The sequence below is a fragment of the Brachyhypopomus gauderio genome, chromosome 18 (assembly GCF_052324685.1).
Source record: "Brachyhypopomus gauderio isolate BG-103 chromosome 18, BGAUD_0.2, whole genome shotgun sequence".
NCBI classification, from domain to species: Eukaryota; Metazoa; Chordata; class Actinopteri; order Gymnotiformes; family Hypopomidae; genus Brachyhypopomus; species Brachyhypopomus gauderio.
This window is the reverse complement of record NC_135228.1, coordinates 12,689,974-12,702,210: the sequence shown is the minus strand read 5'-3', so window position 1 is coordinate 12,702,210 and position 12,237 is coordinate 12,689,974. Positions and strand designations below refer to the sequence as shown.

Here is a 12,237-nt window from a genome sequence, read left to right as displayed (position 1 = left end):
CCCTCAGTCAGGTGTACACTGTTTGCATAATAAGGCTCAATGTTTTTTCGGGCCCATAACAAGATGTCCTCTGCAATCCTAAAAGCAGCTGTACAAAAGCTGCCCCCCCACACACACACAAACCACCACACACACACGCACACACACCCACCCTCTACCCTCATCCCCCCCCCCCCCCCCCCTCCCCTCATTTTCTCTCTCCCCACCCCCCCTCCCAAAACTACAACATAAGCATGGGGCCTATTTTCCTGGTGGGCGGCCTCGGCCTCTCGTAAATATTTGCGACCGCTCTCTAACCAGCGTGACACGGCATTTCAGAGTGGCCTGCTGCGCCCGCCCCCCGGCACGCTAAACACGGCCTGTCAGGGTGGAGCGGGGGCCATCACTTCCTGCCCATGCGCATCACGTAGGGAGAAGGAGACAAACCACACTCATCAACATCTGCACCAATGAGTCAACCTGCTGGGCCACAAACACGCTGGAGAGATGAGGAGGGGTGGTCAGAGGGATACTGCTGAGGGACTCACAATGAGAGAGAGAGAGAGAGAGAGAGAGAGAGAGAGAGAGTGATGTGGGGGCCTTGGATAAATTGGAAAAGCTAGATGGTTTGATGGATAGCATTTGGCTTGTGTTGAAGACGCTGTGTACTCCAAACAATGCAATAGATTTAATGAAAGAGAGACAGAGAGAGGGGAATAGAAAGATGGAGAGGGAGAGAGAAAGAAAAAGGGAGTGAGAGAGAGAGAAAGAGAGAGAAAGCTTCTTAATCATTCTCTGAAGATCCCTGTGAGGAGCATCATTGGCGCATCATGTTGCCCAGCTGTATAAAACATACATGTTTATATATCTGCACATATTCTGTCCCCATTCTAGAAGTGAAATCAGAGAGATGAATTAGCATCCATGTACATCCACACTACTCCACGCTATAAACCCAATCCGTCGGGCACCACGGTGCGCGCGGGGTGTGGTGGACGGGAGAGGAACTCACTTGCAAGAGAGCTGATTGATGCCGTGGATGAAGTAGCATTCTCCGTCGTTCACGCAGTACCCCTTCTCTGTGTCGTTGCATCTCCTCGCGTGTCCCGAGCCTGGAGGCAACGTCGTGGTTACTGAGGAGGAACGAGAGACAAGGGGCGTGTTAGCATGGCGCTGCCCACCGCCCCGTGACGAGCAGGCCGAACCGGGCACCGAAACCCCCGGCCGCCGTGACCCCAGTGGGCGCGTCTGGAGAGCGGGAGTCAGGCGAGAGACAACGTAGCACGACAGGCCCGCTCGCGCCACATAACGGACAGCTTATCCTCCCATTAGGCTCGTGTAAACAGCACAATAAAACAGGCATTCACTCCACAACAATGACCTCTTCACAACCGTATCCCACCCATCTCCAACTACCCTGATGGCGTCTCAAGATGTTCAGTTTGCAAAGATAAACATTTCAGCGAGGTGGGGGTGGAGGGGGAGGGGTGGGGGTGGAGGGTGGAGGGGTGCTGGAACGTACTAAACCTCAGCCATTCGAAATTCTGCTGCATCAGATGAGACACGTACAACATGTTCTGGGAGGATCGAATGAGAAAAGAAGGCAGAAAGAGAAAGAAAAAATGTACAAAAGGGACCGAGAGAGGAAAAAGTGTGTGTGTGTGTGTGTGTGTGTGTGTGTGTGTGTGTGTGTGTGTGTGTGTGTGTGTGTGTGCCAAAAGAGAGAGAGAGAGAGAGAGAGAGAGAGAAGGAAGGGAGGCAGAAGTGGGTGTAGAGAGGATCCATGTGGTGTGATTAGACTGGGAGAAAAGGCAGAGATTCTGTTACGAGCGCATTGTTGGGGCTCTCCTTACCAAGAGCTCCGTTCACGCCCCGCGCTCTCCTGGGACACATGTGTGCATGTTTACGCGTTTTCAAATCGCTTGGAATCAAGACAAGAAAGAAGTGATGACTGACAATGGAAGTCATTTCCTGCTGGTACTAAATCTCTGCCATGCATCAACTATTGTGTGGGGTGAGTTTACAATTTCTCATGGCCCTGCATTTAGACGCTGATCGTCTGGAAGCGGGACACCAAGCACTCCAATCTTGAACACCAAGCACTCCAAGTGCACATGCATGAACTCAGCTAGCATGAGCACAGTGTGAGATTACTACCATACAGTCCCACTCATTACAACTGCCAGCCATGCCACAGGCACCACAAAAAGACACACACCACAACACACACCACACTTTTCTTGGTGTTTCTAGGAGACACTCCCCTCAGTATCAGGGATTGTGAGTTCACCCTGAAGCTGTTTCATCCGCCCTCCCATAAACATTGTTAACGCGTGCGCACGCACAACACACACACACACACTCACACACACACACACACACACACACACACACAAACACACAAACACTCGCACACACACACACACACACACACACACACACACACACACACACACCCCTCCATAAAACACCGTTATGAATGCACACCACACACAGCCCTCAAGTTCCATCCACCGTTTCTGATTCTGAAACGTTCCCTACAAAGAGACTGCAATAAAGCACCATCCTCTATTGGAGGCTCAAATATGCTGCAAAAATTATGTCAGATATTAGGACGTCAGAGAGAATAACGATAATGTTTTATGGGCCCGAACAAAAGCTCGCCGTGCCTGTTTGGTCTCCTGCTCTAAAACATGACTGAAGACTCTCTTGTTCCTACACGAACGTGTGAAAATGAGCAACGGCTAGGAAAGAGAAGGGAATCATCTCCAGCAGAGCCCAATTCAGCAGCTCCGAGCCAGAGCACCTGCCACAGGGCTCCCCCGGCAGCTTCTGTTTCCTCTGTTTCATCCCCTTCTCTCTCTCTCCTCTCTCTCTCTCTCTCTCTAAGTGAATGGTAGAATGGTGGTGCTCCAGGTGAGCAGGTGGGCAGCACCCTCTTCCTGGGGAGCGGATTTAACCACAGAACCATGGCAACCAGTGTGTGTATCATACACCTGGGACGTAGGAAGGAAAGATGGCACCTGGCATGTGAACTAGTGTGCTACAGGGTGGACTAGCATGCTAGCATGTGAACTAGTGTGCTATGGTGTGGACTAGCATGCTAGCATGTGAACTAGTGTGCTATGGTGTGGACTGGCATGCTAGAATGTGGGACTAGTGGTGCTAGCATGTGAACTAGTGTGCTAGCATGTGGACTATTGTGCTAGAATGTGAACTAGTGTGCTAGCGTACTAGGGTACACTCCTCATGTGTGGGGCCTGACAGAGGGAAAACACTTGGTCCTGTCTTTCCGGTTTAGCAGATGCAGAGGTGGTGCAGAAGGGTTTGGAGAAAATTCTATCTGCTATTTTAAAACAGTGAATTTTCCACAATGCCTTTCAAAATCCTAGGGCAGGAGAGTCAGAAAAGCTATTTCTGCTTTTGTTCCTTTTTTGTAGAGTTGACGTTTGTATCTTTCATCTTTAATCCTAACACATAGGTAACTTCTGGATGTGTGAATTTTGTTGTTCTGACAGAATATGATATGATATGGTATTCTTTTTTTTAAATGAGTAGAAATCAGCCATTGATCCATTACAAACAAAACTGCATCAAATTTGCTAACCACCAATCATCAGCCAACTGAGCCATCCATCATCAGCCAACTGAGAAACCTCTCAGAGAAAACCAAGCAATGTAATTGGCGTTTGTGTGTGTTTGGGGGGGGGGACCACAAAAGATATCCAGGGTGATGTACAGGAAGTCTAATATTTACAGGAGATTTAACATGAAGAATTAGCCCCATACATGCAAAGGTAGCCTCAAAACCTCACAATCAGCCTGTGAAAAGCCAGATTATAGTATGTCAAAGAGCACAGGTGGGGTCTTTGTGCAATGACATGATGAATGAAAATCTCTGCATACATGATGGGTGGCATGGAGACTAAAGATTAGATCATTCAAAGATTAATCTGGATCATCTTCATTGATGATGCAACTCGAAATGAATGTGAGGAAATGTCTCACAATTCACAGGAAAATGTCTTCAGACTCCCGGGTGGCGGTTTACTATACAGTAATAATCTGAAAGACACTGCCAAGGTAACCGGAATCTGTCAGGCTGTGTACTGGCCAACGGGATCGGAGTTTATATTCAGCAACGCACATACATTTCACCGACACCTGAAGTCAGAAATGCCTTCACACAAACAAGTGCTGTGAACGCCTCATACTGAGCCTCCAGGGTGATTGTGGGAAGGCGATGACTTCAGTGGTTTAGGATTTAGTGGAGTTATTGTTTGAGGCGTTTGTTTTCAGTCACTTTCGCTCACCTAAAATGGTGGGGCTGAACCAAACAGTGCCACTCTTCGAAGAATAAACACACACCTCGTCCAGAAAGAGGCTGAAATCAAGCTCCGTGGTTTCCTCCTTTTGCCGCCATTTAATCGTCTAGTAACCGGGCTCCGTCGTCAACCCCAGCGGATACGTGGCGTATTTGGAAAGCTGGTTTTGTGAAAAAAAGACTTTCTCTCTGCTGCTTCCCTCTGCCCTTCCTTCATCACCTGATTATCTGTTATCAAGACATGAGGCATAAACATGAGGAGGAGGAGGAGGAGGAGGAGGAGGAGGAGGAGGAGGGGGTAGAGGAAGCAGCAGCGAAGACGTGCTATAATAACACGGCTCTCCTGGCTGGCACTACATGCACATGCAGCTCCCCTCAGACCTGGCCCCATGCCAGCACCTTGGCTGCCCAGGGGTATGTGCTCTGCCCCCTTCCTCCTCCTCCTCCTCCTCCTCCTCCTCCTCCTCCTCCCCTTCCCCATGGTGCTCCTCTCTGGGCTCCTGCTTGGCCTGTGTTGGAGAAGCCTGTACTCTCCCCTCGTGGCTGCACCTCCACCTCAAGCTGTGGAGACCTACACGTTCGTACCTCCTTCCTTTCCTCCTCTCCAGAGTTGCGACACTGGTGGGATCGTTTTGACTGCCTATCTGATTTACAGCTACAAGAGAGCAAATGCTGACATGGAGAACATGTGACAGCTAGCAGGGGCACATGAGCCGTCATTCATTCTTGGCCATGTTAGCAGTCTTTGCTAACCTGTCCTTTATTCAGGGTTCAGTGAACAATATGGTTCCAATTAAGTAACAGTTCTTTAAAACTGAGCTGCTTCACACATCTATCCAGATGGACATTTATATATTTATTAAGTTTGAATGTTAAGTGAGAATGTCATTTCAATAGAAACCTGGTCATGTTCATATTGTAATGAACGCCCCAATCAGGAAGCAAATGGCACGTTTCTGGGCCTGAGGGAACAGAGATTTAGTAAGACTGAGTTACACAGCCACACCCACCCACCGACAGACCCGATGTGTCCACTCACAGTGTTCCCTGTGTGAGAGAGCTCAGAGGTAATACAACCTGCACAATTTCAGCTATTTATGTTTACAGTTTTCAATAATACTGAAGATTTCAAAGAAGCTTCTTTCCATACAAAGTGTGCAAGTTGTTAATTACGACGATATCTGTCATGTTCACGCCTGTGGTCCTGTGAGATAGTGCCAAAATTCTCGTACTCTGTTCCAGAGCGTTGGCTGTTATGCGATTGTACAGTATTCCTTCGTGTATCTGATATTTTAATCACCTCACTGCTGGAGGTCTGTGAACAAGCTGCATGTACCTGCTGAGGCAGCATGTGTCGTAGAACAGCTGAGAAAAAGAGAGAGGGAGAGATAGAGCGAGAGGGGAGAAAGAGACACGTAGAGAGTGAAAGAGGGAGAGAGAACAAAATAAAATACAAACAAAATACAAAACCCCTCTGGCCTGTCTCCTCTGTTCAGAGTGGCTGCTTCTTTGCCTGCTGGCCCAACTCTATCATGTATGAACATCAACCCTCTTGTGCCACTGCTGGCAACATAACACAGGACGCTGGCAAAATTCAAGCCCACCAATGATAACATATGTAAAAATGATGTAAATCTGTGAAGCAAACTAAAACGCCACAGATATGTCAAAAACATCATTAAATATGTACATGAAAGTAAAACTCTAGCAAATTATAGGAGTGACCACAAGCTGGATGTGGAAATAGACTGATACCATAACACCTGGATGCCAGGAGTGGAAGCACGAGGCTGAATGGAAATAAAAGACCAAATGCATTTCTCATCTACTCAAAATATAAATAAATAATAGATGAATTCTTTAAAAATCTTCAGAGAATTAACAACATATTCAAAAACCGTGTCCTTTCCCTTATACATTTTTATGTAGTCCACACTATATTGATATTGATTTCTGTTGGTTTATTAATTTATTTATGTATTTATTTGTTTTTTGAGTTGTTAAATATGAATGTTTTCCCTCCTTCTACATCTAACTTTTTTACATTTCTTTTCGCAACTTTTGTACCGCTTTAGTAAAACTGTATAATCACAGTCACATATTAAATGAATTGAAAAATGAGATGGGAAGAGATGGAGAGAGACAGACGGGGGATTGAGACGAGAAGAAAGAGGCAGAGAGAGAGAGACGGCACTGGACATTTGCATGCATGGTGGGGTCAGCCCAGACATCTCTCTCTCCACCAGATGAGAGGACGGATGCTTCAGCACAGGCAACCCTGCCGACACTCCAAAACCAACCAATAATGAGCTCCCCTTCATTCCTGCTGTCTCCTCTAGCTGAAGGCTCGTCTCCACTGGCTGTGTTCGCAAGCCTTTCTCCGCTGCATTCTTCACTGGCTGGCCACGGGGAAGAAGGACTGAGGGGGGAATTAAGGCAGCTCCTGACAGCAGTGCTGTCTGGGGTTGCTAAGCCGACAGCTGCTTCTCCGGGCTCCGTGTGCGGTGTTCGACTAAAGCGCCTACCCCCCTACCCCCCCCCCCCCCCCTTCCCCCAGCCAGGGGCGCTCTCTATTCTCCAGCTGACAGGACATGCCGAGTTGGCCCCTCGCACTTAAACGCTCATTCTGTCTCTTGATGCCGCTGCGTAGCCCAGAGCTACGGTGATGACCAACGGCACATTCCACTCCTGCAAGGTCAGTCTGACCAGGCCTCGAGCCGCGCTGGATTAGCCCCCCCCCAAAACTCACCGGCTCATTAGCTCTGAGGCTCCACCCATTCCCCTCGCTTGCCCAAAATTCCTTGGCCCTAGTTGTGAAGGCTGATATGGTCTGACCTACAGCGCCCCAAACGGGGTCACTCTCCCCGGCTCCAAAACCCAGGGGCTTCTCCAGCGAGCTCAGCTCCTCAGCTTGATGAATCCTTCATGGCTGAGGAACTGAGGAGGGGGTGTGGAGCGGGTTGCAGGGGCTAAAGGGGGCCATGTGGAAAGCTTCATAAACATGTCCATCTTTCCACGCTCTCCAAAGGGTTCTAGGAAAGTCGTAAAAATGAAAGGAGAGGTCCCCTCGCGCCCCAAATGGTTTCCTTCTTCTTCAGAAGGCACGTCCATGGCGCATATGCTCACTCGGAGACCAGTACATTCTCACAGACGTAAGGGAGGGACATCCGGCAGGTGGCCAGCGCATCTCTGCACTCTCTATAAACTGTCATGCGCTCCCAATTAAGAGGACCTCCAAACGTCTTACCAGTCATGGGCGCTGGCGTCCTGCGGGACGTCCGTTCATCTATGTGGCGGGGCGGAGGAGAAAGGATGACATTTGGATTTGATTGATGTGTAAATGCACTTTGGTAGACTGTGGTATTTTGAAAAGCCCAAGAGAGTAAAAGGACGAAACAGGCAGCAGCTGACAAATAATGCTTCAGCGTGATGAGTGTCCTAGACGCCAGCGTGATGAGTGTCCTAGACGCCAGTGTGATGAGTGTCCTAGACGGCAGTACAGACTGAGTGTCCTAGACGCCAGTGTGGATGAGTGTCCTAGACGGCAGTACAGATTGAGTGTCCTAGACGCCAGTGTGATGACTGTCCTAGACGCCAGTGTGGATGAGTGTCCTAGACGGCAGTACAGATTGAGTGTCCTAGACGCCAGTGTGATGACTGTCCTAGACGCCAGTGTGGATGAGTGTCCTAGACGGCAGTACAGATTGAGTGTCCTAGACGCCAGTGTGATGAGTGTCCTAGACGCCAGTGTGATGACTGTCCTAGACGCCAGTGTGATGAGTGTCCTAGACGGCAGTACAGATTGAGTGTCCTAGACGCCAGTGTGATGAGTGTCCTAGATGCCAGTGTGATGAGTGTCCTAGACGGCAGTACAGATTGAGTGTCCTAGACGCCAGTGTGATGAGTGTCCTAGACGCCAGTGTGGATGAGTGTCCTAGACGGCAGTACAGATTGAGTGTCCTAGACGCCAGTGTGATGAGTGTCCTAGACGCCAGTACAGATTGAGTGTCCTACACACCAGTACAGATTGAGTGTCCTACACTCAAGTACAGACTGAGTGTCCTACACTCCAGTACAGACTGAGTGTCCTACACACCAGTACAGACTGAGTGTCCAACACACCAGTACAGACTGAGTGTCCTACACACCAGTACAGATGAGTGTCCTACATACCAGTACAGATGAATGTCCTACACACCAGTACAGATGAGTGTCCTACACACCAGGACAGATTGAGTGTCCTACACACCAGTACAGATTGAGTGTCCTACACGCCAGTACAGATTGAGTGTCCTACACACCAGTACACATGAGTGTCCTACACACCAGTACACATGAGTGTCCTACACACCAGTACATATTGAGTGTCCTACACACCAGTATAGATTGAGTGTCCTACACGCCAGGACAGATTGAGTGTCCTCCCAGCTTCCTGTCATGGTCAGGGCGTTGTACCTGTGTAGCCCCTCCCCGCAGGACTCTTGGCAGAGTTGTGGAGATGGCTCACGTTACTGATGGGACACAGCTCCCTTATCACTTCAGAAGAAGGTCAGTTTATACTGCATGCATTCTTGCTGATTTTGTGTGGTTTTCATTATCTGAAACATCCCTCGCTTTTTAAGGGCTTCCCGGAGCCTTCAGAGAGGTTTTCTCTATTATACACACACATACACACACACACACACACACACATTACCATTGTGGTTCACTCACCAAACACACACATGGGACAAAACCCCACAGACATGGAAACAGAGTTTAGAATATCAGTTTTGTAGCAATAGTTTTCTCAGACCACAGGGCACCATCTGATTAGATGCCAGACACAATTAGACATGCAGGTTGCATCTCTCTCTCTCTCTCTCTCTCTCTAAAAGTATATATAGGTCATTGTGTGTGCTCAGACATCAAAATGAACACCTCCTCTGTTCTTTTCTATTTATCTCTTTACTCTCTGAAAAGCAACACAATAAACATCCCGGTGACTATAACTCAAGCCATGATTACAACTTAGACGTTCCACTGAGGTTGTTGTGAAATATTTTAGAGAGACGTGTAATCCCAAAACAACACAAAGCACAATGCATCTGTACAGAAGGTACATTCCACAGTGATTTCAAAGCCCTGTTTCACCCATTATCTACCGAAGGACTTCTGATGGTTTGACTGTTTTCACTAAAGACAGTAACTCACACACTGCTAACAAAATATCTCTTGCAGAAGATATATCAACTCTGGCCTTCCTCCTGAGACTTCTGATGTCACAAGACTGTAGAAATATAAGGTTTTATCTGGCAGACGCGCTTAGTACATGCAAAGGAAAATGGTGAAGGTAGTTGTGAAAGCCTGTGTCTGTTTTTTTGACTTCCTAACCGTAGCTCAGATTTTGACAGGCTTTCTAGCAGTGCAAGAAGCCAGAGGAATCTAAAGCAACAACCACAACACAAAGCTCCAGTATCTGATGACCGTAAAACACAACACATACAACACTTACAGAAATTGTTTGCAGAACTCACTTTTTGATGATGGGTCCAATCAACAACTAATTTTCAGATCATTCTTTATACACGGCAGATTACCCACTGAGCAAATAAAATGTGAGCAAATAAAATTGCACAAGATGTACAAGATACAATGTACAAGATACATACTACAAAACATATTTAGTAAAGTGTACTGTAAAAAGCATGTAGGATTATAACCATAACCGCTAAGCTAGCAGCCACCAGTGAGATGCCTGCTTATCAGTGTCAAGGGAAGGTCGTTTGTTCCAAATGAAGGATGCAATTAAGGGGTCTAGTGTGCATTAATCCTAATCTCTGAAGTGCCAGACAGGACTTGTTAAAACTACTAGAGTCATCCCAGAACTAGCCCTTGTTTGTGAGAAAGGTAACAGTACATGTGCTCGGTATTCTGTATGTTTTGGTTGGGGGCTTTGCCATTGTACACCAAGCTGACATGCCAGTATCAGTAAATCCTGAGGATTGAGAGAGAACAGAGGAGCTGTGTGAAGCCCGGGGTGCTGTCCAGTCACACTGCTCTGCCGTTTACCCAGAATTCACCACATCCCTTACTCCACAGATCCAGTCATGAACATTTGGCCATGGTCAATGTGTAGTCAGTGTTTTACCATAATCTTGTTTCTGGAGCAAAATTTGGATACGGCAATGAAACAAGAAGACAACAGCAGAATTGAGAGCTATAATGGATGAAGCTGAACTCTCCTTAAACAGACATATAACCAACCACTCATGATAATAAACACACACACACGCACACACACACACACACACACACACACACACACACACACACACACACACACACACACACACACACACACACACACACACACACACACACACACACACACACACACACACACACCTACAGATCACCTTAACCAGTAGGCCCTTTTGCCCCTTGACCTTTTCCATTATCTATACATTGCACAATTGACATGTACATGGTGTTTATATAATCCAGACTTCAAAAAACAACCAATGGCTGATCCAGAGGCTTTGAGAGGTATCTGACGGGCACAAGACTGTCCAATCAATGTTTAGGCGCAATGCCAAAGTGGGACATTATCTGAGTGAGGAATTTGTGAGCCTCATAAACAAACCGTTAGTAATGGTAATGCTCTAAAAAGCCCTTTCCAGGAAACTCTGGACTTCAGCTACAAACAACATCAGAGGCAGAAACAATGAGGGCCATCTCTGCCCAGGAAGGATAGCACGTGTGAACTACACCCTGTTCTTCTCCCTCTGATTAACGCGCTTTTATGCCTCTCTTGCTCTGGCCTGTTCTCGTGGCGGAGCTGATGGGCCCGGTCTTGTCCTCTACAGCCACTGCAGAGGCAGTGAAATCAAAGAGCCGTTGTTGCATGCGATTGCAAAATACGTCAAGCCGCGTAAACAAACCGAGCGCTTACCCAGAGTAGGCGGGGTACTGCTGGGCGTCGGCCTGAGGGCCCCGGTGCCTACGGGGCTGGCAGCGGGAGGAGAGGAGGCTCGTGCCAGGCTCGCGGTGGACACGTTCACCCCCGTCCAATGGGAGGACGTGGAGGCAACGGTGCCGCCGACACCAGCGGGTGTGACGGGCGTCCAGGGGGGAGTGGTGTCCTGGCTGAGCCCTTCCTCCTCCTCCTCCTCCTCCTCTGCCTTCTGTGTCTCGTCTTGCTCCCCTCTGAGGACATCCAGGAGGTTGGGGTCTCGGTGACGAACGTGGTCCTGGGTCCGAGCCCGGTGACGGAGGAGCAGGCCAGTACCCAGGGCCGCCAGCAGCAGCAACAGCAGCAGGGTGGGGAGCAAGAGAGGAGCGCTCCGCCCGCGCAGCCTCCTGCAGCCCCACCTGCACCCACACCCGGGGGGGGCGGCCCCGGCCCCCGCCGCCACTCTCTTCCCCTCCCGCAGCGACACCAGCAACGCAGGGTGGTGATATACAAACACATCCGGGTCCATGGGGAGGCGAGAGCTCCCGGTTCCCTCCGGACGGGTTCCCGCACCCGGGGGCGCTCACAGAGGCCGGCCCGTCTCAGCTACGCAGTCCAGAACAAGCCCAATCCTGGCCGGCACTCTCAGCGGTAGGCTGCTGCTCTCCACGCCCTCCCACTGGCCCATGCTCCCTCACACACACACACACACACACACACACACACACACACACACACTGGTGTGGAGTGACGGCACGCTTCTGGTCTCGTCTCCGCCTTAACATCAGACCTCCACCCATCCGGGCTGACACGCGCACGCGCAGGTCGCCGCCCTCACGCAGCGAATGCCGTGAAATGGTGGCGTCTGGAGCCTGGTGTGAGCTGGCAGCTTTAGTGATGGAGGTGGTAGTGGTGGTGGGGGGGGCTGAGCCTTGGGGGGCTGCATCTGACCCCACCCACCCACCACTGCACCAGCCTGCAGACCTCTCACAGCTGCCCT

The 12,237-nt window shown here is 49.3% G+C and overlaps 1 protein-coding gene across 2 annotated transcripts in view; it reads right to left on the bottom strand.

Annotated features, from left to right (window-relative positions):
- Window positions 1–214: 214 nt before the first annotated feature.
- Window positions 215–12,237, bottom strand: part of LOC143482149 (pro-neuregulin-2, membrane-bound isoform-like) — a 50,772-nt gene continuing 38,749 nt past the window's right edge. For both annotated transcript variants that reach the window (XM_076980423.1, XM_076980424.1), the window contains one exon: window positions 215–1,112. In XM_076980423.1, the coding sequence (XP_076836538.1) occupies window positions 988–1,112 (125 nt within the window). In that variant the 3' untranslated portion in view covers window positions 215–987. The remainder of the gene's footprint in view (window positions 1,113–12,237) is intronic.